Here is a 27,945-nt window from a genome sequence, read left to right on the forward strand (position 1 = left end):
TCCTGGTGGAGGTGACAGCTAACTGGGGCCTAGAGGGATGACTGGGAATTTGTGAGGCAGAGAAGAGAGGAAAGGGAAGAATGGGCTTGCCCAAACATGGGCAAACGCCTGGGGTGTCCCCGAGTCTGAATATTAGTACTGAGAGCCACAAGTCCAGTGCTCTTGGGCAGATGAGGCCCAGAGCAAGGAGAAGCCCAGCAAGTCTGGTGGGTTGGGCACTGGCTCCTGGCTCAGAACTCTTGCCCCAGCTTCTGGCACCTCCACTTGCTCTAGCCACACCCCTGAGGCCTTGGCAAGGCTCTAGGGTAGGCTCTTAGGATGATTTGAGCCCGGTCTAGCAGCTTCTCAGAGTCCTGGGATCGCGGGCATGGCCCAGCTTTGCCACAGACCTGGGTCAAAACAGTTCTGGACTCAGACCCCAGGAAAACAGCCATGCTCTTCAGCCCTGAGCGACCTGGCCCTGCTAACATCCAGCACCTCTGCTCCCACGGCCCCAAGCCCTCGCCCCACAGGGACTTGGAGTTAGCCTGCAGTCTAGGTGGGAGTGGATGTCCCCTCCCTCGCTTGGAGACACCTGCAGCCGGGGAGCTGACGGAGGCTGAGCACCGTGCAGCCCCTGCTCCTGCTCCTGATAACAGGCTCCTGCCCTATGGGGTCCAGGCATCAGCCGGCTTGGTTGGGAGGGTTTTGCTGAAGTGAGAAGCTGATGAGAGTGCAGGGAGGGCTGGCTGGGGGCTGGGGGCACCCACCTTCAAACCTGTCTCTGATTTCCTCTGCTGCTCAGCCCTATCTCTGGCTGGCAGCTTTCCCAGATTAGGTGCAGACGTCAGGAGCTGCCAGCTGGGCACGAGTGACACAGCCACGGGAGGTGTATGGGGCTGTCTGGTAGGTGGGTACAGTCAAGGAAGGGGGCATGTGTCCAGCTTTGGAGATCTGTCCTCCAGGGAGGCGGGCGGGAGGGAGCACTGTGTCAGACGAGCTGCACTGTGTCTGGTACTTGCATGTTATCTGTGTAGCACATCCTCGCTGTATAGAGAGGGAAATAGCCCGGGGAGGTGTAGCCACTCACCCGGGGCCACAGAGCTGCTCCGACCTTGGCTGCATCCCACACCATCCGGTGGTCAACCCCCTGGCCATGGCTGACATCCAGGCCCCAGGGCTCATCTCCTCGTAGGTCAGTACCTCCTGCAGTATCACCACAACAGCAGCTGCCATGTGGGGAGCACCCACCCTGTGCCAGGTGTCTATGAGGCTGGCGCCCATTCTACAGATGAAAAACCAGAAGCCCAGACAGGGGAAGTGATTTGCCCAAGGTCACAGCCCAAATTGATGATGGAGGCAGATTTGAATCCAGGACTAACTCCAAGCCTGAGCTCTTACCTGCTACATGCTCGGCAGAGATCGCCCAGCTTTGACATATTCAAAGCCCACAGCCCCTTTGCTTCCCGTGGGCGCACAAATCTCTGCTGTGGGTGAGAGCATGTGCATGCAGAGCAGAAAACACAGTGGGTTACAACAGGACATCTCCAGAGAGAAACAGATCTCAAGTTCACAAATCTCAGGGAAGGGCCTCATAGGCCCAGCTGGGTCACACATTCACTGTAGCAGCCCCTGGAGACCACGAAGTGGCTCAGGGGATGGGGCAGGGCCTGCACGAGGCCTTTGCCTGAAGATTTGACCCCTGGGCCAAAGGTCCTGTTTGAGTTACATCTGCCTTCCCGGGCTTCTTGGCATCTTATTCCCAACCTCAGGGACAGGAAGCTGGGGTGTCGGGGTTCCGTGCACCCTGGGTCCTCTCATAACTGCTTTCCTGTGCCCACCCTTTTTGGCCAGCTGGTCAGGTCACGTCTGCCTGGTGAACTGAGGGGTGTGGATGGGGTCAGAAGCTGCCTGAGGATTTGACTCTGTGCCCAACTCGTGTGGGAGCCTCGGGGGCAAGTCACAGCCATTCATCCTCTGGTCTCAGTTAAATGCCACCCACAAAGAGGTCTTCTCCGACCCCTCCAGTATAGACGGTCTCTCCCAGATCCCCAATCTTCTCAGCCACACCACTTACCACAATCTGTCATTCTCCTGTTTTTATCCGTGTAATGTTTGTCTTTTCAAGAAGATTGTGAAGGCTAGAGGCAGGGCTGACACAAAATAGACATTTAATAAATATTTGTTCAGTGAAGTTTCTCTAAACTTTGGTTTCCCCCTCTGTACAAGGGGGTAACAACATCCCCTCTGTGAAGTCTAAATAAGAGTGCCTCTAGCACCCAGCCCTGGCCTAGGAGTGTGGGAGGTAGGTGCTCAGGATGCTGGGAGCAGGGATGAGGGGGAGGCTGAACTGGAAGGCTCTGCAAGCTGTCAGGAACGGGAAGATCCAAGGGTGAAGTCAGTGAAAAGATGGAGTGTGCGACCCTGCCCTGAGCCCAAGGCCAAGAACAGTCTGGGAATTTGAATTTGAAAAGTTGAAACCCACCCTGGGTTTGAATTTCAGCCCTGCTGCTTTGGTTTGGGGCATTTATCACTTTGCTCTTCTGAGCTTCAATGTTTATTTGTAAAATGGCCATTTAAATAAAGTCTACCTTGCCAGCCTGTCTCCAAACTCCAAATGCATGTTTTTCGCCTTAGAAACAAAATGGTTCCTAGTCCCTCCAACCACAGGAACCCTGAGCATTAACAACACGCAGCACGGGAAGCAGGAGAGAATAGCCACGGTTGCACACAAGCAGCCCCGGACCTCACTGAGGAAGTGGGCAGCACCAGCTCCACACATGCACACACAGAGGGAGTGGAAGCAGCGTGAAGAGTAGGTGGAGATGCAGGAAGGGGGTGGAATTTGCAGTGGGCACTGCCGAGGGTGGGGCACCCTATTCTGCCCTCACCCTAGGAGGCTGGGCCTGTCCTGAGCAGAGGACCTAGAGACACCAACACTGAGCGATTCAGCGTTCTGATGCCCAGCAAACAGCTGCACCCTTGTGTATAACCAACCAAGGATCCCAGGGATGGAAACTGCACCCCCTACAGTGGAAGCACGGAGTTTTAACCACTGGACCACCAGGGAAGTCCCTAACCTTGTCTCTTAACTGTGATAGTCTCATGGCTGTAGACAAAATTTGGCCAAAGGGAAAAAGGAAAACCTCTAGAATCCCACTACCAGCACCTTTTCCACATTCCCATTGAGGGTTCCCTGTTTGGGGACACTTTTCATGAGCAGTTCCCTGTCTTTCTACCAGTTGTGTAGCACTTTCATCTGTTCTAACTGCTTGGGGCTGGGTATTTGTCCTTCCTCAGTAAACTGTGAGGTGAGGGGCCAGAAATTACTTCTGTCTGACAGACGAGGAAACTGAGGCACTGAGTGGTTATGTGACTTGGCCTTGAAGTGGGGAGGAGGACAGAAAAGACAGCCCCACAATTCTCGTCTCAAAATATTTAATTTCATTTGAAAAGGATACATTCCCGGCCTCCCTCCCACCTTGTCACTCCCGCCCACCAGCAGGGGCACACTCGCACGCACACGCATATCAGGCCAGTGGGCTCCGCTCTGCTTCTGCCCTCGCTGGCTGGGAAGAAGGGGTTTGCTCCTTGCCTCCTCCCCCAACAAAGGTAAAGGAGAGAGGGGCCTGCTGGAATGCCAGCTCCCAGGGGAGGACACAGAGGCCCACACACTCTATCACATCACATGCACTTAGAAAAATAAAACCAAGTGGTGTTCTGGCATCCCCAACACTGTAAGACAGCAATATCCACCTGGAAGTCATCTTTGCCATTTTCTAGAAAAATTTATTGCACTTAATTAACAGATGTTAAAGGAGCTCTGGGGTGGGGCTTTGCCATGAAAACCAGGGGCTTTCAGCCCTTTGCTCCCAGGGCCCTGGATGGAGAGCTGCCCAGCATGAAGGGGCCCTTTTCTGCGGGCCCCCATGCCTGCCACCCCACCTCAAGCTGGAGGACTGCAGGAGCTGCCCGCCAGGCCCACAGCAGGAGCCCTCACCAGGGTGATGCTTACCCAGAGTCAGGGTTCACTGCTAAGTGCCTTCCCCAACCTCAGGACCCAGACAGGCAACCCCTTTCCTTCTGGCAAGGGTAAGAGTTACCCAGATCCTCCACAAGGCTGCTGGCCATCATGAAAGCTCCCTCTCTAAATATATATATTTCTGTATCTAGATATACATTTGTTATATGCATATTCTTGCAACATTCTAGCTCATTCATGATTTGTCTGTTCTGAGGTTGCAATGAGGCTGAAGACAGGGCATTTAGGAAGGGATGGCACTTCCTGGCACACTGCAAGCCTGTAGAAAGCCACTTATATTGGCATCTCTAGTCTCCAGTGCTTTTGAGAAGATGTCAAAGATCTGAGCACAGAAGACTCAGTCTTTGGCTGTTGGCCTTAAGATGGAGAGGGTTCAGCAGGGAGTCAAGGAGACTCCCAACTCCACAAGGGAAACTGAGTGGGCACAACCCTCTCCTCTTGCAAGGACTTGGTCCTTAGGCCTGGGAAGAAGACATGCTGACCTGAGCACACTTTTCCCCAAAATGTCAACCTCCACGGACATCTCCTTCCTGTCCCTGCCAGGCTCCTGACTCAAAGGGGCGCTTCTAAAAGAGGCCAGCAGCCACGCTGTTTCCAAGTAAGCACTTTGGGAAGGAACCAGACACCCACTGCCTGGGGGCAAGGGTAGAAGGGGAGGGCACCGGACAGGCAGAAGGTGGGACAAAGAGAAGAGACATCAGGCCATCATCCCACCCACTGGGGTAAGAAAGTGGACTCCATCCAGAGACTAAATGTCCATCCCTTAGGGAAAAAAACTGAAAAAACACAAACCATACACTTTCTGGCCAAAGAAAATGAAGAGCTTTTAAGCTGGCGGCTCTTCTACCAATAACAAAATGAGAAGTGCCCTCTTGGTGGGTGGCCAGACCAGAGGGAGAGTGCCCGGGCGGGCGAGCTGCCCAGGGCAGGACACTGACATGCCGGATGCAACTGCCCTGTTGTGGTTACAATAGAGTGAAAAGTGTGAACATGGTTTTCATAGAACCACAAAGTAAAAGTCAGGGGCCTGCAGGGAGGGCACTGATGTCCCTCGGCCTCAGGGACCCTTGTCAAGTCCTCCAGAGAGACGGGTGTGCAGGTCCCTGGAGAGCCACAGCATTCCCCTGGGGTGTGGTCCATGGCCAGTGGATGGCTTCCCCTGCTCTTAATATCTGTTATGAAAAGTCTTTAGGGGTCAAGGCCCAGGACTCCGAGCCACCACTTTAAATAAAGCCAGTGGTGAACATGACAAAGTGTTCCTGTCACCTCTGACCCCCCTGACCACAGGCTGCCTGCCCTGAGCTAATAAATCCACCCATCTCCAGGAGCCCCAGCTGACTGCAGCACCCAGAGCGTTCCACAAATCTCCTTAACGAATCTTCCGGGCAGAGCCAAAGGACGGGTCCAGCGGGACACAAGACAAAGGAGCAGCTGTGAGCTGGACCCCTCCATACCACGCCACGTCCAGGCCTGCGTGGGTGGCTGTCTCCTGGGACCCAGATCGAGGGGACTCTAGCCTATGTAAATGTCCCAAGAGCCTGCTATTCCAAAAGAGCTGTGCTGCAACCAGGTGACCAGATGCCCTGCCGGTGACACCCTCAGGCCGCTGGCACGGGGTGAATCCTGAAGCAAGAACCGGGAAGCCCTCTTCTGCTTTCCAGGGAGAGCGCACCTGGGCCTGCCCCACACGGGAAAGCAGAGCAAGAAAGAAAGGAGCTTCTCGAGAAACACGCCCCAGCTCTCCGCCCCCCACCTGAGGGGCTGCGGAGGCTGGGTTTTCTAAACACCATGCAGAAGGTGCATCCCAGCTCCAGGAAGTTAAGCTTCCTGGACGAGGAGACTTTTCCTTATAAATCCAACATCTGAGCTTGGTCACTGGGTGAAAAGAAACAGCAGGCCCAGAGGCCCAGTCCGGTGGGACAAATTTGACTCAGGCGGCCTCCATAAGTGACCAGGAGAAGAGGAGATGTGCACGGTGACCAGGACTCGGAGACCACTGCCCTGGGAGTCTCTCCCCAGTGGCGGATGGAACGCAGAGGGAGCCTCTCACCAGGGCCTCCTCCTTCCAGGCCTCGGAGCCACAGAGAAAAGGGGTGAGGGAGCCAAGAACGGTTGGGTGCACTTCTGCCGCACGCCCAGGTGCAAAGCCCGTCCCAGGCTGTGCAGAGACCCCGCCACTGTGGCCTGGCACCCCGCAGACACTACAGAGGAACTGGCGTGTCTTTCTACCTTTGAGGAAGATGGGAATGGATATTTCTCTCCAAGACTTTCTGGGGAGGACGACAGACCCGCCCTGCCTAGAAATGCGCCCTGCTACCTGAGAAGATGTAAGGGCGACAGCCATCATGACTCATTCTGCAGAGACAGGCCTGGAGGCCCGGGCTGGAGAAGCAGAGAGTCAGGGCAACCTGGGCACCCTGGGAAAGAAGAGCCCGTGCTCCAGAGGTCCCCTTCCGGTCCAACCGAGACAGCCAAGAACACAGGCTAAGGCTGATTCACCACCTCGAGATCCTCTCACGTCCCGCCAGGGAGGAGGCTGGCCCCTGGGGAAGCCGTGCTGGCTGTGTGATGATGAAGCTTGAACGTGGAGGCTCCCGGGGCAGGTGCACCGCCATGCACCCACGACGAGTCATAAGTGTCCACGCAGGGGTGGGTTTCGGGGGCCCCAGGCAGAGGTCTGAGGTGGGGGTGCGGGTTACAAGGGCCCGTACTTGGTCTCGTACTTGGACACGATGGTCTTGCACTTGCCCACCTCCTTGCGCAGCTCCGCCACCTCCGTCCGCAGGGCCGTGTTCTCCTTCTCCAGGAAGGCCGCCCGAATGGTGATCTGGTTCTCCTTCAGGCGCCGGGCGTCCCGGGACCGCTTGGCAGCCACGTTGTTCTTCTTGCGTCTCGTCCAGTACTTTTCATCCTGTCGGGAAGGGTCCTTTGTGGGTCTCTCCCCCTTTCCCATGAGGGAACCCAAGCTTCCCCTCCTGCCAGCACTTCACACCCCTGATTCCTCTTATAACGCACGTGGTGCAGCCGGAACGTGAGCTGGGACCCCAGGGAAGGAGCTGCATGTGCCCAGGACACCAAGGGGTCCCGCCCCTTCCCTGGGAGGCGGACGGAGAATGCAAGCCTTTGGCGGGCTCCCTGGTGGAAGGAAGGGCGCTCCACTTACTGGTGGTCTGCTCTGTGCTGCTCCAACATAAAGCACTGCCTGTACCCCTGCCTCACCTAAGCACTCTGGCTGTGGCTAAGGGCCTGCACCCTGGGTCCTGTCCCCTGCGGTCACATCTTGGTTTTGCCACCTCCTAGCAGTGGAACCGTGCGAGTCCTTTAAGCTCTCAATGTCTTGCCCCTCATCTCTACAACGGTGGATAATTACAGTAACTACCTCACAGCGTTGTTTGAGGGTTAGATGAGTTAACATGTACCAGGTGCTTATACCAGTGCCTGGCTTTATGTAAGGACCACATAAAGGTTTCCCATTTTCATTGTTATTATTATTAAAGCCTCAGAAACCTCTCAAGAGGCAGGTATGGTTATTCCCATTTTACAAATAAGGAACTTGAGATCTGCCTGACTCCAAAGCTTAGATGAAAAGTCCTTCTTATGAGATTTTCACCCGCCAGAAGGGGAGACTGCAAAATCCTCCTCTCTCTCTCCCTGCTCCCAGTCCCTACAAAACCATCAGCTTGAAGGCTGCTTGCTCATCCCTGAGGCCATCCTCAATGGCAATATACAACCATCTTTTGTCCTTCAAAGCGAGGGCTTGTTCGTCCCTGTTTCTGTGGCCTAGTGAGCTCCAGGCCGAACACTGGACTGAAGCCAGGGCAGTGGGAGCATCAGCACAGTCGGCTGCCAGGAAGAAAAGAGAGAAGCTGCGGGGAGTCCGGCTGGGGCCAGACACCACCCAACTCCCTTTCTTTCTCCCAATTGCTGCAGGAGGTGGCGCTAAGCTCTGAACTTGTGGCCTTCTACATGTGTCCACAAGGGGGGAGGGTCCTCCAGGTCAAATCAACCGTGAGGAAGCACAGTCCCTTGGCTCCTGTGCCTTCACTACAGCGGATATACCAGGTTACCTTCTGCTCATCAGGGACAAAGACCTTCTTGGCCTTTTTGATCATGGGCTGGGGCTTCAGGTCCTCCTCTGCAAACTTGTGCTTCCGAGGGTTGAACAGCTCCCCGCCCGGCACACTGGAGAGGACCAGGTCGGCAGGGTCAGGATTGAAGTTCACATCCACCTCCACGCAGTTGGGGTCTATGGGACTGGGAGTCTCCCTCTCCTTTTCCAGGGAGGATTCTGAAAGACACAGAGGCAGGTGGTCCCCAAACAGCCTGGATTCACTGGACAGCCAAGACTCACGTCACACACCCAGACACCTGCTTGAATCTGAAGGTAGCACAAGCCACTGCCGCTTGGAGGGAAGAAAACCTACAACAGCACCAGCCCCCAAGCCAAACTGGCATATGTGATTTAATTCAACAATGCAAACATGGAAAGAATTCTTCCCTTTAGGAACAAAACGCTCAAAAGGAAACAGAGGCCCTCAAAAAAAGGCAAGATTTTCCGATTTTCCCTTTCTTCCCCCCCAGAAATGTTAAGCAAAACATTAAATCATTATACCCCCTTAACTCCCTGTGGTTTCAAGTTCTCAAGTAATGAGAAACAGCTGAATCTCACCAGGAACTATGATGGGTTAGGGACACAGACTGAATAACAAAATGGCTTCCATTTCTGAATCCCCTGAGAGGAATCATCTAGTCTTATAACAACTCTGAAAGGGAGATGGGTGTTAACCTTATTTTACAGATGAGGAAACCAAGGCTCAGAAATGACATGGTTTTCCCAGGGTTACCTGGATGGTAAACAACTGAACTAAAATTAAATCTGGGCCTGGCTGACTCTGAATTCTTGTTCCTCTCCACCCTACCTGGCGGCGGCTTTATAGTGAACACTGGATTAAAGGAACTTCCAGAATTCAAAAGTATGTGTTGGGTGGTCCAGTGGCTGGGACTCCATGCTTCCACTGCATGGACCCCTGGCCAGGAACTAAGATCCTATATAAGCTGTGCAGAGCAGCCCCAAAATAAAAACAAACGACCAACAACAACAAAACAAACAAAAACCTGTTCAAAGTTTATGTGTTATTAGAGATAAGTTATTTAAAAATCTACCCCAATGTTCACTGCAGCACTATTTACAATAGCCAGGTCATGGAAGTAACCTAAATGTCCATCAACAGATGAATGGGTAAGGAAGATGTGGTACATATACACAATGGAATATTACTCAGCTGTAAAAAGGAACAAAATTGGGACATCTGTAGAGACATGGAGGTACCTAGAGACTGTCATACAGAGTGAAGTGAGTCAGAAAGAGAAAAACAAATATCATATATTAACACATATATGCAGAATATAGAAAAATGGTACAGACCAACTGGTTTGCAAGGCAGAAATAGACACAGAAGTAGAGAACAAATATATGGACACCAAGTGGGGAAAGCGGGGGGGGGGGGGGGGGGAGGGGAAGGGTTGGGGTAGGATGAATTGGGAGATTGGGATTACCATATATACATTACTAATAAGAAAAAAAAAATCAAATTGTACACTTTATTGTATGTCAAATTATATCTCAATAAAAGTTCTAAAAAAAAAAATCTATACCTTTGGCCTACTTATTCAATGCTACTGATAGGAGTACACAAAATGATTAGTCAGTCAATAGATACTTACTGAACATCAACTACATGCCAGGGACTGTCTTGGCAAAGACAAAGCAGTGAACAAAACAAGTACAAATCCTCGCCTTCCTGGAATGTTGTTCTAGTGGGGAAGGCCAACATTACACAAGATTAATCACAAATATCTATATAAAAGTATTAGATACCATGTGGATATTTGGGAGAACATTTCAGAAAGAGTGCACACCAAGTGCATGGTCTGTGCACAGGCAAGCACTGGGATACTCAAGGAAGAGCAGAGGAAGCCAATGTGGCTGGAGTGAGTGAATGAGAGGACAGGTCCAGAACAGAAAACATAGGGCCTTTAATCCCAATAAGGCAGGGCTTCTCGACAGGGGACAGTTTTAATCTGCAGGGGATATGTGATCATGTTAGGATGGGGGTGTGTGTTCTACTGGCATCTAGTGGGTAGAAGCCAAGGAAGCCACTAAACATGCTGTAGTGCACCGGAGGGTCCCTCCCCCAACCACAACAGAAAAATTACCTGGTCTAAAGGTCAAGAGTGCCACTGACTTTGACTTTCACCCTGAGATGAAAGAAGTCACTGGAGGGTTCTGTGATGTGATCAGATGTAGGTTTTAACTGGATCACGCACAGAAACTAATTGTATCCCATCAGAGCGGTTACTTCCAAACAGGGCTGAGTGTCAGAGGAGTGAATGACCAGGGACCTATGTGGTAACCACAGGAATAAACAACAAATAGCCAAGGTACCAAAGGCTGGCGACTAGACCTCCCCTGTCCTGCTGGTGGGAGCATACCAGTGTACAGTGGGAGTATGGCAGGGTACAGCCACCTTGTACACTATTTGGCAACATCTACAAAAGCTGACTGGGTCCATGTCCAATGACCCATCCACTCCACTCCTTGGTAAACGCCCAACAGAAATGTATAAGATATGTACCAGAGACTCGCATACAAATGTTCACGGCAGTGCTACGCATAACACCAGACCAGAAACAGCTTGTGTGTCCATCAGCTGAAGAGTGGATGAACTGTGGGGTGGTTGTGCAATAAAACACCGAGTACCATTCAGCAATGAAAATGAATGAAGTTCTGCTACCAGCATCAACGTGGATGATTTTCACAAACGGAGTTGAGGAAAGAAGCCAGACACAGAAGAATACATACTACTTATGTCTTTTCCACAGAAGGAACTGAAAAGTTAATGAGCTCTTTCATTTCTACTATGTGTGCACCTCTTCAATACAAATCTCACTTCATCTGTATTGTGATTTTTCTGTCACAGGAGTATTCCAAAAGTATGTTCTGTAAATCTATTTTGTTAGTTACTGATGCCTACATGATTTATATGTTACTATAAAGCTAGCTATAGGAAGCTATAAATGTGAGAGTATAAATGTAATTAACTTATGATTGTTTAAAAAAGGAAGACAACATAATATACAGTTCCATTCATAGAACATTTAACTTTAGCAAAATGAATCTTTGGTGATGGAAATAAGGACAGTGATTGTGTCTTGGGAACAAGGACTGAGTGGGGTCACGGGGCACTCTGGGGACACCCATGGTGTTGTCTATCCTGATCTGGGTGGTAGTTACGTGGCTGGGTTCACTCTGTGAAGATTCATCGAGTGGCATGCCTATGACCTGGGCACAGCTGGATGCCATACTTCATTAAGAAGGTTTACTTCAAAACAAAATCAAAGGCGAATGCCACCCAGGTAGTCTAAGGTGTGAGAAGGGGGCTCATTTCTGGCTCTGTCTCCCACCTGCATGTGGAACCAGCCTTTCAGGACAACCTGACCAGTACAAAAACGAGCTGCCTTCAAACAAGAACTTGGCTGGAATTGGCTGAAGCCTCTAAAGCTGAACGGTTTATAGGAAAGAAATGGGCAGAGAAACAAGTTAAAAGGCAGTATAGAGATATAGTCAGAAATATCTAGCATGTGCAATACTCTACAAGACAAACAGTTCAGCTTCTTCAACAAATAAACTGCAAAGAAATAAAAAGGAGAGGGGACCCCACAGATTACAAGAGATTTAAGAGACGTAACTAACTGAAACAACGGTCTTGTTTGGCTCCTGATTCACATGAACTGTAAAACAATAACATTTATGAGACAACTTTTTGGAAATTTGAATGCTGATGGATTTATTGTCAATTTCAGATGTTTAATTGGTATTTTTGTTCTGTTTTTTAAAAGAGCCCTTATAGTTAATATACATATTGAAATATTTCTGGATGAAATCATATAATACCTAGGTTTTGAATGAAAATAATCAGGTTAGGGGAACACAGGAGGTTATAGAAAACAAGATTGGTTACGAGTTAATTATTATGGAAGCTGAGTGATGGTTACTGGAAGTTCATTATGGCAGCCCTTTACTTTTGTATTTGAACATTTTTCCATAATAAAAAGAAAAAAAAACAGAGCATGAGAATTCCTCGGGTGCAGGTTCCCTGGGTTCCACACCAGCTCCTGGGGTCTTTCCCGGGAGCCGTCAGCCTATATGCCTTGAACTGAGCCTGCAGAAAGCTTTGCAGAGCCCCTGAAACAGGGGCCAAGCCTCCTCTGGTGGGTTCATGATCCAGGGGCATGAAAAGCAGCCAACTGACCTTGAGGCAAAACAGAAAAATGACAAGAGGATGAAGGAGGAATCCCAAAGATGGTATTTGTCCTGGCAGCAGAAACGCCGTCTTCGTGCCAGCACCTGAGCAGTACCTGGATAAACAGTCAGACATCCTGGGTTCAGGTGCTGCCTCCACTTCCTACCAGATGTTACCATGAGCAAGTTACCTAACTTCTCAGTTTCCTCACTTATAAAATGGGGATAACAGTATCAATCTTATAAGGAGGTTTTTGTGAGAATTATGTGTTAAAGCCTGGCACAGAGTAAGTGCTAGATATTATAAATGTTAGCTGTTGTTGTTATTATTATTATTGCCTGAGCTTCCCAATAATCTGTGGCAAAGTGCACGTGGGGGTAAAGAGCAGCACTGAGGAAATGCAGAATGGATTTCTATCCTGCAAAGCCTCCGACTGGGAGGGCTCACTCCACTGGACTGACCATTTGCAGTGACCAACCAACAGAAAGGCTCCGGCTGCCGCTGAGATGACTGCCATTTTTATGTCCAGCCTTGGGGGATTATGCTAAAGGGTGTGGAGCACAGGGTTTCTGCTCACTGCAGGCCCACCGGGACCTCCCCTGAGAGAAGGCGCTCACTAGTGTGTGGACCCAAGCAGCCCTCAGTGGGAAGCAGATTTCCTTGGATGTGGCAGGTGGCCCTGCCTGAAGGCCCATCACCAACCTGTGCTAGACACGGTTTCTGAGGGCTGAAAGACAGCGGTGGAGGAGGATGGTGGGGATGCCGTGGAGGAGCTGGCCGACTCCTTCCCTTCTAGCTCGGCCACAGGCAGCAGCAGGTTCTGGGCCAGGTGGGTGGGGCTGGCAGGGATGCCATTCTCCAGCAGGAACTCGTCCAGGTCCATGTACTCCAGGTGGAAAGACTCGCCATCATACGGGATGGTCTTGTCCCAGATGGGTGGCATGAGGGAGGCTGAGACGGCCATGGTGCTGGCTGCTGCAGCCTCGTCTTCCTCCAGCTTTTCCTTCCCCTTTTCTTTATCTGCAGACACAGAATCTGTGATGAGACATCACTCGAGAGGGTAACTCAAGCCCAGGAGGTGAGCAGTGAGCCTCACAGGGCGGACCACCTCTCTCAGAGCCGTGACCCACCCCTGCATTTCAAGAGCCCACTCCATTCTCCAGTTACAACATGGTGCTTGAACCAGGACCAGTGGTCTCCTTTAGAGGCGGCCTCACACCCTCATCCATGCCTGGGTTTCCTAGGACACGCTCCATAAGCTCTGAGGCCTGATGTAGTCCCAGGGTTAATTTAGAACGGGCTGTGGGACTAGCATCTGCTGGAGACAGACGACAGGGAGGAGATGGAGTTTCTGACCCTTCCTGATCTCTTAGGAAACGGCTGATTCCTCAGGCCAAGAACTTTTGTGTTCTCCTGTCCTGTCCCCTCAGCTGCACCTTTACACAGCAATCCAAACTGGGGCTTGAATCCCAGCTCTGCCATACACTGCAGTGATGTGTGACTTTAGCCATGTTACTTAACCTCTCCCAGCCTCAGTGTCCTCCACTGTAAATAAGGATAAAGCTGTCTCTTCGGTGAAGATCAGAGGTAACATGTGAAAGTGTCTTGTAGAGCTCCTGGCACACAGCAGGCACTCATTATTACAGTGAGCTCGTTCAGGGCAGGAGTTGTGTCTGATTCATTCCTAGATCTCGGGGACCAATAGAGAAGCAGGCAGACAGTGGGCCACAGGAAGATGTGTATACTGAATGAAGAAGGCTGGGTTTGTAAACAGACTCCTTTCAGGTTTATTAAATACAGAGGGTCTGGAGCTGTCTTTTCAGGACCTTTCTCAGAGGAACCATTTCAAGAGACTTCTCTCCCTGAATAAGCAGAGGAGACTTATAGCAGGTTTTCTGGGAAGGAAGAGAGCAGTGGAGCTGTAGAAGAAAGCTCGCTCCCATTCAAAGCAAAGATAATCAGTGGGGATGGGATCCCACCTAATCGTCTCAGCCCCAAAATTATGCACGTGGATATCCAAGAGAGGGTAAATTAAGAAAAATACAAGAGAAAAATGTGACAAAGTTGGACGGAAATCAGTGACAAGGGAGGCTAATTGTGGAAGTGGGAGATAAAATCATGACAAGTTCAAAACGGGTTTTCAAATTGAGGGAGACAACTTTGAACTCTGGATTCTGAAATGAACAAGAGAAATCAAATATGATTATGTTGGAAGTAAACCAGTCATGCATGGACTCCCAGACCACAGACAGCCAAAAAGCAGTCTGTTGGTCCAATAAAAATGGACACACCCAGTGAGTTAAGAAGGTAGAGGTTTTGACAAACAGAATTTGGTCATGGCTTCTAATACAAATTAACTCGAATTCTTGCAACTGCCTCTGTACCAGGGTTTGGTTTAAAACCAAATGGGAAGTAAGAAAGTCAAGCTTTGGTGGCCTGGGTGGGCCAGATGGCCTCCCCATTCTCCTTCCCTGAGATACTGATTCCACATTCTGTTCAGAAATGACTGACCCCATGTTGGGTGGGGTCATGAGGATCAAAGGAGGCAGGAGAAGGGAGGAGACAGGAAAAGAGCTATACTGAAAGACAAGTGACAGTAAGTTCCAGGTTCTATCTGGCTTAAACAGTTAAGCATATTTTTAATCAGTGTTTTCATAAGATGGAGTTTTAATTGATAAAGGACTAGACCCATCACTCAGGTCAGAGGGACTGACATCAGTGGTTGCCAGTGATACAGTAAAGAACATGTAAGGACTAGCTATGTAGCCTTAAGGAAACACTCTCACCTCTCTGAGCCTCAGCTTTCTTCATCTGAGAAATGGGGTAATACCCTACAGGACGGCTGTGGAAGACTACATACGATTATGTCAAAGTGCTTTGTGAGCATTCTGCAAATGTAAGGTAGAATTATTGTTACGGATGGATAGTACTTGGTAATCTGACAGAACCTGACAGATGTGTACACCTGTCCTGAGGCAGCTTGTCTCAGCCCCAGATTTGGAACAAAGCATTGCCTCAAAAACAAACAAAAGGGTCTGTGCATATGAGGTCCCAAAGCAGGAGGAGACAGCCTGGCCTCACCTGATGTGCTGAAGCTATTTATAACCCAACAGTGACAGCCAAAGGAATGGGAACCTCAGAACATACCCAGGAAAGGAAGAGAAATGGCATTTTTAAAAAGAAAATTAATTCCCCAGGACGGCTAATTCACAGAAGGCCCATTTCTTCCCAAATCCCTGAACTACACCAGTGGTTCTTGGAAATTCAAGTCTCTCAGATTGAAAGCATACCTCAGTGCACTAAAACTCCACTATAGGTGGCACTCCTCCTGCTCCCTGAACCTCATGTTCCCCGGCCGAAAAACAAGGCCAAACCTGCTTTCCACTTAAGCCCCGGGGATCTCGTGGCCTAGGAAACAAGACAAAGCCCAGCCCTGCCACTGTGGCCCCAAAGCCTAGGTCAACCCCAAACAACCAGGTGAAGGGGCTCAGTGGCCTTGCTCTGACCCTCTACCTGACTCACCCCAACCTCCCCCTCAAAAGACGCCTCCCATCCCTTCTCCTGACACCCCTCCCCCATCTCAGCAGCAGCCCTGAAACTCATTTCCAGAAAATCTTCAGTGAGTAGCTAGTACCTGGGGATACTCACACGCAGGGATGAAGACAGGTCCTCCTCCCAGGAGGGGGGACGGCCATATACGAAGACAAGTCGCTACGGTATATCAGGGCATCTCAAACTTTAGTGGACTTTGGAATCACGGAGGTGGGGTGGGGTGCTCCTTAAAATGCAGATTCCTGTCCCAGGAGCCGCAGATTCGGTGGGTGAAGGGTGGGGCCCAGAAATCGGCATTTTAAACAAGCATCCCAAGTGATTCTGATGCAGGCGTCCCCAAAGAAGACACCCTGGAGCGTCACTTAAGTGTCTGCTGCGACCCCCATCAGCCTCCTCAGTAACCCCTACAAGTCGCACGCGCTCCAGGCAGCCCCAATGAATCTCCTCACCGCGACCCCATCCTACCGTCTCCCTCCTGACCCAACCTCTCTCAACTCTTCCCCAACCTTCTCTCCCCACCCCCTTTGCCTCGCCCTCCAGGCCTCTCGTCATCCCTGGCCCCATCCCCCTCCGCTGGACCACTTCACCCAGACCTCCGACCTCCCCGGCCCCGCCCTCGCAAGGCCCCGCCCTTGCAGAAACCCCGCCCCTAGGCGCGCGCGGAGCACCCCCCCCCCGCCTCACCGAGGCGCGCCTCGCGCGGGGGGTTCTCCATCAGCTTCTTCAGGACCAGAGGGAAGGAGCCCGGCAGGCCCCTTTCCCCTGCTGCGCGCCCCGGCCCCGGGCCGGGCCCCACCTGCGGCTCTACAGGCGGCTTCTTTCCGCCGCCCGCGTCGGACATCGTGCCCCGGCGCTCTGCTCGCGCGCCTCGCCTCCCCCGCCCGCCCCCCGAGATGGGACAGAGCCGTGCGACCCGCCGCAGCTGCCGACACGGGCAGCTACTGCGCAGGCGCCCAGCGGCACCCCCCCCGCCTCCCTCCATCCCTACCCCGCCTGCGGACAGGCTCTGGCATATTAATTATTCATAAGGCCAGGCCAGCTTCCCCGGATGGCGGCCTTGGATTGGCCCGCCCCTCGAGAGGGGCAGGCGCAGCCTTCCGGGCCGTGATTGGTTAGGCCGCCAGGGTAAACGAGACACGTGCGGGGCCAGGTGAGGAGCAGGGCCAGAGGCCCCGCCCCGTCCGCCTCTGTGTCACCTGATTGGCCCTTGCTGGGGTCGGGTCGTAGGCCCTTTTCGGCGACAGCCCCTTCGCCTCTGCCCGCGGTTTCACTTTCGCCTCCCTCTTCGTAACCCCCGCCCTTCTCTAGGACCACGGTAACTGCTCTCCCTTCCCTCGCATCCCAATCTCACCACCTTCCGGACACGCCTCTGAAGGGGGCGGGGCTTGGAGCGGCCATGGCGCTGGGGGGAGCCTATCAGAGAGGGGGCCGCGCGGCCGTCCCCCCCGCCCACCCCGCGGGTCACGTGGAACCGCCGCCGAGTCCAGTCGCGTGGGGAGGGGGAAGAGGAGGAAGGCGCGGAACAGCCAATGGAGGGCGGGGGCGGGGCCCTGGGCGGCGCACGAGGCGCAGCACGTGCGGGGTTGCGGCGGGGAGGGAAGGGCTTTTCTGTTCCGGGGACTGTGCCCAGGGTCGGGGGACAGGGCCGCAGAGCCCAGCCATCATCACCCCGCTTCCCCTGCTACGTAGAGGTTGGCTGAGGACAGGGCCGGGGACGGCGACCTGCCCGCCGGTGGGGACGGTTGGAGCAGGCTTGGCCGTCGCCGAAGGGGGTGTCGGGTTCTTACTAATCCTAGGTTTCTGGTGCGGGCGTGGCGGCCAGATAAACACTAGCGTGGAGGGAGCATTCTTGAGGCCGCGGGTGGAGGGAGAGGGCCCGGCCCTGAGCCAGAGCCGGAGTACACGCTTCCGTCCTCGCACTTACTAGCTTGTGACCTTGGGAAAGTCCAGTTGCTTCACTTGAGCCTGTTTCCTCGTCCATAAAAATGAGGGGTTGGGCTAGGGAATCTCTCAAGTCCTAAACAGCTCTGAAATTCTGTTCCTCTCTAGGACCTTCCCTTTTTTTTTTCTAGGGAAAAAAAATTAAAATTCCTTTACACAGGGTACCGGTTACACATTTTGTGGGAGAACTACCTCTTTTCAAAATATTTACAAATACTCTCTGGGAGTTCCTCAGGAAACGCGTAAAAATACAAAATGCGAGGGGGTAGGCAAATGTGGAGGCCTCTTAGTAAGCTGCTCCTAAGTGGCATCCAGAACTCGGTACCTCTTTATAGCACAAATCATCAACTGCCTTGCACCCAAACAATGCTAGACTCTCCCTCCCTGAGGGGGCAGGGACTTTGGCTTATTTGTCCTGTATTGGCCAGTGACTCCCGCCTTCCAGGGGCGGGGCTGGGGGCATGGCAGAGCGCCGGGTCCTGGTCCTTGGTGCATAGGGTACGTGCGTGACCGTGACCGTGACCGACACCCAGCTAGCTGAAAGTTTGTCAGGCTGATACAGTCAGACTTGGGAGTTGAGGAGGAGAAAGAGATTGGGCCCCTGAGCAAGCCTGGAAAGAAAAGAGGTTTGAAGAAAATCTGGGTGGTGGTCGAGGCCAGGTGATGCAGCCTGACTCCAAAATTCAAGTTCTTAGGGCCACACTCATTAGACTTCACTCACTTTCTGACTCTGATACCTCCAGCCAGTTGCTTCATCTCTCCAGGCCACCTTTCCTTATGTTATATGTCAGGTGGAGACAGGGCAGGATTGACCTTGTGGGGGTTCCATAAGCCAGTTGGTGTAAAATGCACAATTGCAAACCTGCAACAAACAGTCGTTTTCATAGCTTTGCTACCACTGAAGGGTACAAATCCACTGCTTGGTATGTCCATTATGCCAGAGGCAGGTATGGTGGACAAGTCACTATTTAGTGAAAGTGCTAAATCATGTACAGAACATCTGTTGTGTTACAGAGTTACTGTTAGTGGGAATTCTGTATGTGGCTAAACTAAGATATCTTTAGGATAAACTAGAGGTTTTTAGAAACAAATTTCAAAGGACCATCCAAGGAAATTGATTCAATGTATGAGTCAACTTCAAGGTATGAAGTTTTTTAAAAAGTGGCTAGTTTGGCCGTGGAGAGACTTGCTGGATTAGCTAAATGTATATTTTCGTGGCTAATGTGACATTATTGAAGGGAAAAAAATTCTCAAAGTATTAGAGGAGGATTTGTAGTAACATAGCAGTGGAAAGTTATAACATTTGTTTATGACAAAGGTGGTATGTAGTGAGAGGGAGTAAAGATTTAGATTTTTTTAAACTACAATTATGCAAAAGTGCCAACTCCACTTATCACCCAGCCTGGAGCAATTGTTCTAACAGGCAAGTGGCACTGGTGAGAAGCTCAGTAAGCAGGTTAGGGCTTTAAAACTTAGTTTTGATTGGTCCTCTGTTCATGTACTGACACTCCCCAGAGAGGGTTTTTTCCCCTGGATAACCACAGGGTAAATGGTGTGTCACAAACACCACCGCAGGAACATTATAAACATGTTCTCGCTCGTGCTTACTTGCAGGCTGGGGGGTTAGCTACACTGCCGCCTGGCAGCATTCAACAGCACCATCCTGGAGGCGGGAGCCATTATGTTCTTGTCTTCATCCTCCGGCTGATCTAAGAAGAGCCACAGCATCCTCTCTCTAACTCTGTCTCCTATCAGTAAAGTGGGAATAATAGCGCAAGCCTTGCCCCTTCTGTTAGTGGAGGAATAAATGTTGTGAGAATAAGCTAATTTCCATAGTGTTTGTGAGCCCAACAAAGAAATCAACTCTCTAAAAAGAACATGTTATTACATGGTTAAGAGTTTAAAGCTATTAAGTGGTACCTTAGTATTCTACAGTAATAGGGTTTTAACGCAGCTACTTCCTGAGGGAAGTGTGGTCTTGGGGCAGAGGCGACTTTGTGGGGATGGGAGGCAGGCCTGGGTAGAGTCTCTCCTCAGCAGCTGCCCAGCCACTTGTCCTTGGGCAAGTGACTTCTGCTGCCTAAGTCTCAGTTATTTTTCTCTTGGAAACAGAAATGGACCTGCTTACCTCACAGAGTGGTTATGAGGATTATGTGTGGGAAGCAATGTCAAGTGCCAGCCTGAACAGTGTATGAACAGTGTATGAGTGGGCCTCCACCCTTCCCCTTCATTCAGGTTGTGTCAGGTGAGGAGTAGGATTATTTTGGGTGAGGGAACAAGGCTGTGGGTGGATTCTAGAGTCTAAGCTACTGCACAGAAGGGATGTGAAATGCCCATTTTCCAGAGCTGGACTGGCTTTACATTCTACTCTTTAGTGTTCCAGAGACTTACTAACCAACCCAAGTTAAAAATTTAATTCAGTTAAGCATATGCAGAACAAGTGCCTTTCATTAAGCCACTATACCAATTTGGATTATTTAAACTTGAAGTTCAGGGGAGCTGAAACTCCAGCATGGGAGCCTTTGGCCAGACACCCCATAATGATCTCTTTGGCCACATGGTCAGCATCTAGCAGGACAGTGTGACTCTGTCTTCTGACTTTCTGCACAGTGTGACGTGCGCCTGGGGTCTGTAAGAGCAGGACTGTGAGAAGGCTTCCACTGAGCTCCAGTAAAGCCCAGTTATCTGTCTGCTTTGCGTTACCAAATGCAGGAGAGTACAAAGCTCTGTTCAGGGTAGTAACTCAGTAAATATTTGTTGGCTCTCTTTGTTGTTGGGAGGAGGGTTAAGAGAACCTTTCTGAGCCAAGTCATATACATTTGGAACGTTATTAACAGTAAATAACAGTCATTGTGTTTGATTCACAATCAAACCTGGAATAACAAACATGAGCCATCCTTATCAGCACCGGCCTTGCCAACAACTGCCTCCTTTTGAGCCCATATTCCTGTGGCTGAATAGTTCTGGGCTGTGGTTTGTACCTTGGTCTCAGTGTGTTCTAGGGGAGACGTGGTGGGTGGAGGCCCTTCACTTACTCTTGCCCATCTCTTCAGTACTCTCAGGAGTACTAGTTTCCTGTTTGAATTGCATTTTTTCCACTGCCCAGGTTTGGATTATAGAAGGAGAGCCGCTCCAAGAGTGCCATTTCCAGAGAGAAGCCCTCACCTCCAGGCTCTACCATGTCTCGACAGCCACTTTCTGATGGCCAAGGGTTCTCCAGTAGAGGCTGTGTTGGTGCAGTGGTAGGCTGTGGGCTGTGGAGGTGGAATATCTAGGTCTGATTCCTGCTTTGACTACTTCTTGTGTGACCTTGGGCGAGTTACTTAACCTCTTTGAGCCTGAGAAGTAAAGGAGTCAATTCAGGTGCACTGCTGAGAATAGCATTTGGAGCATAGCAAGTGCTGACCTGAAGTTATCTCTTACTACAATTCCATGTTGAGTTGTCCTGGAAACACCCCATTCCTCCCAACCTGCCACTTCCCCAGGAATAGTGGCAGGGGCAGAGAGATGATGGCCTCACTCTTCCTTATGACCTTCAAGGTCCTGCAGGCTCTCCCCATTTGCGGGTCTCTCCAACCTCACTTCTTCCTTCTTTCCTACTTATTCACCTCCTGCAGCCACAGTGGCCTTCTATTCCTCAGGCACGTGTGTCTTTTTTGCCCCAGGACAGGGCCTTTGTAGGTGCTGTTCCCCCAGCCTGAAAGTTCTTGGTGTAGCTGGCTCTTCCTCACCCTCCAGGCCTTGGCTCAAGTATCACCCTTCAGAGAGGCTGGCCCTGGCCCTTCCGATTGCTGACTGTCTCCCCGCTGGAATGCAAACAGCAGGTGAGCAGGGGCAGTGTTTGTCTCACTCGCCTCTGTGCCAGGGTGTAGCAAGCACTCAACATGGTGAATGTTTGGATGACTGGAGAGGTACAGCCCTGAGACATGGTTCCAGAGACTCCGGGGAATCCTGTGGGTAGGGAGGAGCCTGGAAGCCGGCCACGCTGGGATGGAGCCCCTCGACAACTGTGTGGCTTTCCCATCTCTGAGCATCAGTCTCCTCCTCTGTAGAATGGATAATCACACCTCCCTTACAAATCTGTTTCACAGATGGTGATGTAAAAGCACACACCTGGGAAACAGGGCCATCAGAACAAGGATTTATTCCTTTAGCAACCTAGTCTTAGGACAGGCCCGTCAAGATGCAAAAGCCATCTGGAAGGAGCACAGCTGGACACTGCTAGCAGTTTCTGGCACTCAGTGAGAATGAGTTTCTCACTTTTCTCTGATTGGTGACGGGGATGGGATGAGGGGACAGATAGAGAAGGCTGAGCCCCTGACACAGGGGTGGAGAAGAGGCTGGCCTTGCATAATGGCCCCGAGGGTAGCCAGTCCCTCTGAGCACGTTTCCTTGCCATTTAAGAGGTGGTAGTGAGGATTAGAACCTAACACGTTCAGTACATAGAAGACCCCTTCCCCGTCTTCCCTCTTCTTCCCTGGAAGCAGACTTCATGATTTCTTGGGTTTGCTCTGGTTCTCCCAGCTGAGAGTGGAGGCGACCACATGGACCTTTACTGAGGCCAAGCCCAGGACAGCCCAGGCTGCGCGGAGTCCACTCTCTCGCCTGTTCACCTCAATCTGCCAAGAGGAAGCTACCCAGAGCCCTGCCTCTGCCCCAGCGAGTCCCACTGAGATCTAGCCTGTTATCTTTCAGCCCTTTCTCTGGCTGGCTCAGCTGGGCTGTCCTGTTTGGTGCAGGGCTGATGGCACCATGCCCCTAGGAGCCTCAGCATGTGTTTCCAAGGAGACAGCCCTGCATGTGCTCCCACAAACTTGCAACATCCACTTCTTTCAAGGAGAATATCCATGGAAAGGAGGGTGGAAAGGAGGGAGTGAGGGTCAGATTGCAAATGTGATGTCCGTGGAAGGAACGTAATGCCAGGCCCAGATGCTGTTTGCCTTTCACAGAGAAAACCGCGTGGCCCTTCACAGTTTGCAGATGCTTTCACAAGGGATAGCTCATTTAATCCTGGCCGCAAGCCTGTGAAACAGGCATTCTTTTCACAGACTGGGGATGGAGAGAGACATGTCAAGGATACCCTACTGGATGGCCCACAGCAGTTCTAGTTAGGAGCTCCTAACATGGAGACCTGCCTGCCCAGCTCAAAGTGAAGATCTTATTCAACCTCTGGTGTGTTTTCACACTACATGGTTCCCTGAAAAGGAGGCCTGAGTGACCAAAATTGGCAGAAAGATGAGGGGCCAGCGTCTGAGCACAGCCAAAGAGTGAGGGAAGGAGAGGGTGTAAAGAGCTACCTGTGTGGTTTATAAAAGCAGGGTCTTTCCTGAAGCTGAAGAGGAAAGTGAGAGAGTGAGCAGTCTGGAACAGAATGGCCTCTTGGAAGAGGATCCTCAGGCAGGCATGGGAACCGGAAGAACAGTCCTTAGGGAGACAGGGGAAACTGACTCAGAGCTTGGGGCACAGATCTAATCTTTTGCTGGACATAGACTTCTCTGCCCTCAAGAAAGCTGGTCAAACGCGGGGCCCACAGTGAGGGCTCATCAGGTAGTGGTTGTGGCCTGAAGCCAGGGAGTCTCGAGATTTCAGCGCTGTTGGAAAAAGTCTGCTTAACCAGGAAAGGGGAGGGGGTGTCTGCGCAGGCTGCGGTGGGAGGCCCATGGCAGCAAGAGCAAGAGGCCCCAAGCTTGGGGCTCAGGGAGCGTCTTTGAAACTAGAAAATGGAGAGGCTGCAGAGAGAGCAGAGTCTCGTGAGGGCGCGTTCTCACCCTCCGCATGGTTCTCCTCTGACGTCCCCTCCCGCAACCCAAGGTGTACTCTGCATGTGACCCCCTTGTGAACTGAAGCATGGTCACCAGGCTAGGGAGAGTGGGGACTTTGTAAACAGATCTCCACATCCCCCCAGAGAAACCCACGCCTCTCAACCCAAAGCACAAGGCGAGCAATCCTGGGGGGCTACGGGTGCCTCTGCTGTCCTCACCCCGGGGGTCCGAAGCCAGAGTGAGGGATGCACACAGAGGAGAAGCCACTTTGTCAAGAACTTTTAATGCACAGTTGACCCTTGAACAACATGGGTTTTAACTGCGCAGGTCCACTTATAGGTGGATTTTTCCACTAAATACGTACAGTACTATCTGATCTGTGGTTGGTTGAATGCGAGGATGTGGAGCCATGGATCAGGTTGGGGGAGGGATGCCGACTGTAAAGTTATAGGCAGATTTTCAACTGTGGGGGGGGGTGTTGGGCTCCTGACCCCCATGTTGTTCGTGGGACAACTATACTTGCTACGTGCCTGCTGGAGATTCTAGTTCGGATGGTGTGTGTACTCTCTTCACCAAGGTATATTGCCTTCAGGTGGATACTTTTATTTTTATGAAAGATTTGGAGAGTCTGGCAGCTTTGGAAAGTGGTGATGGCAGGTTGGGGGCAGTGATAAGTGTGAGGTCTTGTGGGGTACACTGGCCCCTGTGACTCTTCAACCCTCATCCCCTCATTTTATCCACCTATCAGCATCTGTCAGTCTGTCAGGGTCTCATGCTTCTGACTCTCAGTGAGATACCATGTAGAGAAGTGATAGGACATAGCCTGAGACTCTGTTCCATCCCCCGTGGACCAACCCAGCTGTGCCAGAACCAACTGTCCTCTGTCAGTTTGCCAGCTCTTGGCAAAGCTCTGCCTGAGACCCTGGGTGAGTCCCCTTGGTGCTGGGCCCTGACTTTACTATCCACAGTGAGCGATGGGGACTTTCCAGCTGTCGCAGGGCTCTGGGGACCAGCTGGGGGCCAGCCACCAGCAGCTGCTGACACCCTTCATAGGCCTTGTTATCCTGGTCTGAGGAGCAGTGCCCTGAGTTGCCCCCAAGACCCCTTCCCTGCCCAGCTGGGAGCTGTCCCTGCAGACCCAGCGGTAGCCCAGCTGCTCCCTGTGCCCGCGTTCGGCCACGTGGGCCACCGTACCTTTCCTGGGTGCCCAGACCAAGAAGGGAGCCCGCCACCTCAGCTTTTAGAAGGACTTGCAGCCTCACCTACCCACACAGGATGTTCAGAGATGGCAAGAAAAAGTCAGCTGTGGCTCATCGGCCAGGCTGAGTTGAGAGTTGAGAGAAGATGGGCTTCTCTTGGTGAGCAGCTGGGGTCCTGAGTGCCAGAAGGGCACAGACTACCCACAGGTGAGGTCTGAGGGGCCTGGGCCTGGAGCTCCACGAGAGAGCCTGCAGCGGACCCTGCCCCAAGCTCTGGGAGCCACCTTCCTCCCTCAGGCAGTGCCTGCCACCCTCCTTTCCTGAGCTCCCCGAGGTGTGTCAGGCAGGGGCTATGGTGTGGGAGCACCAGCAGGGGCTCAGGCTCCAGTTTGGGAGTGGGCTGAGGGTCCCGTGGAAAGAAGTCCTGCATGGACAGCCGGGCTACCTGGTGGTGAGTTGTATCAGATGCCAGCACAGCAGGTGGGGGAGAGGCCTGAGAAAGGCCCCTTGAGGGGACACCTGGGACGCCTGAGTCAGACTCTGGCAGCCAAGGGCAGCTGGGCTCTTTGAAAGGCGCCTGTGGAGTTTGAACAATGGAGACCTGACATCTTAGAACAGAAGAGATTTGGAGAAATATTTGGCAGGAGGGAGTGCCCTGAGCATGTTGGCCCCCAAAGTTCACCCGGCCCTGGGTCTCTCAGGCGGCACTCAGGAGACACCTGGTGCTGGCTGCAGGCTCTGCCCCTCGGTCCACACCCTCCTCCACTGGCTCCCTCGCCCCATGTTTGCCTGCGGTATCCTAGGAATCGGGGCTTCCAGCCTGTGGTCCTGTTACATAACAGCTTTCATCCCATCCACGGGTGCAGCCCTCCAGCGAGCGGGAGCTGAAGCAGGCACCCAGAGGAAAGCCTCTTCTTCAGACACAGGAGGCTGCCTGAATCTACAGTCTCTGCCAGTCCCCTGCCGCCCCAACATGCAGAGGGAGGGAACTTAATAAGCAGTCGGCACCCAGTGCGTTCTCTCAGCAGGGCCCTCTGGTCCTGTCCTGGTCCTGTCCTGGTCCCTCATGAGCACGGCACCTGTCAGTGAGCACACACTGGCCACAGATTCCCAAAGCTAGCAGGCCCAGGGGACATTCCCTGAGTGGCTGTGGCACTCCCCACTGTGTCCCTCTCTGCACCCCAGCCCTTCCTCACCCAGAAAGAGGCCAAGGGCAGACCCCTGCTGAGGACCCTCCTTAGCTCGGGGATGCCTGTCTGGCCGCTGTGCCTGCGGCGGCCCCCACCCCTCGGGCACCTGGGCAGCCTGCCTTTGCAGGCCACCTGCACTCCTACCTGTCTTCTTCTCTGGCCAAGGCAAAGAGTGCTCCAGCAGGGACTTGAGGACCTCAGGCATGTCCATGGCAGGGGCCACTCCGATCCGGTCGCAGCTCGACATGGCCCGGCAGGAGGTGGTGGCTGGGGGAGTTTAGAAGCAGCTGGAGAGGCAGGAGCTGGCCGGGGAGCCGCAGGCTCTGGAGGCAGGCGGGGCGGGAGCCTGAGGCAGCCAATGGGCAGCACGGGCCCCAGCCCGCCCGTCCACCCCCGGCTCGGCCACCTGCCAGCTCCGGCTGCAGCCAGGCCTTCCCTTCCCGCTGCCTGGCAGGGCGGGCCTGGCCCTACGCCAGCCTCAGCACGTGGAGCCACCGCGCCAATCCTCTGACAGAGAGCCCGGTGTTATCTAACTTTGCAAAGGGAAGTTCTCCCCCAGGCTGGGAGCCAGAACCGGGGCCTGCCAGGTGAGAAGAGTGAACTGGCTCCCCGCCCACGGCGAGCGTGCACCGCAGACTCAGGCCCACTCGGCAGAGAAGCCCTGGAGGCTGGGCACCTTGGAGAGCAGAGCCCCGCCGAGGAAACCAGCCTGGGCTGGGACCCGAGACCCCGACAGCAGGCAGCTTGGCACAAGGATGTACTGTGTTGGCACGCACAGGCACTCGAGTGGGTGTCACGCACTTACCTGTGGGCTTGTGAGTCTCAGGGGGTTGTTGGCGTGTTTTGATGCTGGTCTATATGCTGTGTATGCACATGTGCCCCGCAAGGCACACGGTGTGCGTGTGGCGTGCATAATTGGGGCTTTACACCATCTGCAGCGCCTGAAGCCTGCTCTTCTAAGAGGAGTGACAAACCTGCGCCCTGGGGTTCCTTTGGTCTTTGGGGAAGGGGAGAAGAGGCAGGTGCCTAGCGGAAAGGTGCTGGAGGGCAGGCAGAGTGGGCACCACTGAAGCGGGGCAGCTCTGCAAACCTGGCTCAGGCTTGTCCTGGACGATGTCCTGTTTCCCAGCCTGGGCCCCAGCCTGGGGACCTTGGTGGCAATTAGCTGTTTGCTGTAGTCCCCTCCCCGGCCTTCTCATCAGGACACTGGCCTTTGTGGTCTCCAGGCCACTTACTTGAATGTGTGGTTGAAGCCAAGTTTCTGATACCACTCTCCACAAAGACCAACACCAGCCTTGGCCGGCTGGGGTCAGGGGGAGCGCAGGGGCTGCGGGGGGGGAAGGGGCGCCAGGCTCCGCCTTTCCACACACTGATGTGACATCTCGCGTAAGCTGCTTGGCTCTTCTTTCAAAACCACTGAATGTTGTGACCTCCAAGCTTCCTTTCAGCTCTGGTTCTATCTCTGACACGCCAGGTTGGATGCAATAAGCATTTGGTTCCCTGCACTGTAGCTGATTTCTATGTAGTCCTTCCCTGCTTTCCAAAATTCCATTCTGCACAAATGGCAAATACTTCAGGACGCCTTCTAGCCTCGCCTCTTCCCAATAGCCCCTAGCTTATCCTCCAGTTACCCCCTTTTCCACCCTAATAGCCCTCCCCAAACCATGTTCTCTTCCCAAATTAAAAATTAATTTCAATTTTTTTTTTTTTTTTGGCACACACGCTTAGTTGCTCTGCGACATGTGGGATCTTCCTGGAGCTGGGATCGAACCCGTGACCTCTGCATTGGCAGGCGGATTCTTAACCACTGCGCCACCTAGGAAGCCCTAATTTCAATTTTTGAATACAAAAAACAGTATACAGCTCAAAGCTCAAAACTTTTGATAAAGCTTTACTTTAGAAATGTCATTTCTATCCCTGTCCCTCCTCCCTGTTCCCCTTCCTCACAAGATTTAATTTCTTATTTATCATTCCAGT

General features: G+C 52.5%; 1 protein-coding gene across 2 annotated transcripts; it reads right to left on the reverse strand.

The window, feature by feature from the left end:
- Nucleotides 1-2,241: 2,241 nt before the first annotated feature.
- Nucleotides 2,242-26,372, reverse strand: TEF (TEF transcription factor, PAR bZIP family member). 2 transcript variants are annotated; one of them, XM_057741813.1, is made up of 4 exons: nt 16,561-17,239; nt 13,027-13,344; nt 8,089-8,309; nt 2,242-6,932 (listed from the first exon to the last, which is right to left on the reverse strand). In XM_057741813.1, the coding sequence occupies exons 1-4, from the start codon at nt 16,856-16,858 to the stop codon at nt 6,717-6,719; spliced, it is 1,053 nt and encodes a 350-aa protein (XP_057597796.1). In that variant the 5' UTR covers nt 16,859-17,239; the 3' UTR covers nt 2,242-6,716. The 2 variants fall into 2 exon arrangements, with proteins under 2 accessions (XP_057597796.1, XP_057597797.1); XM_057741814.1 differs by lacking the exon at nt 16,561-17,239 and adding an exon at nt 26,113-26,372 and having other exon boundaries at nt 2,243-6,932.
- Nucleotides 26,373-27,945: the final 1,573 nt, after the last annotated feature.

The sequence above is a fragment of the Hippopotamus amphibius genome, chromosome 7 (genome assembly GCF_030028045.1).
Source record: "Hippopotamus amphibius kiboko isolate mHipAmp2 chromosome 7, mHipAmp2.hap2, whole genome shotgun sequence".
Taxonomy (NCBI): Eukaryota; Metazoa; Chordata; class Mammalia; order Artiodactyla; family Hippopotamidae; genus Hippopotamus; species Hippopotamus amphibius.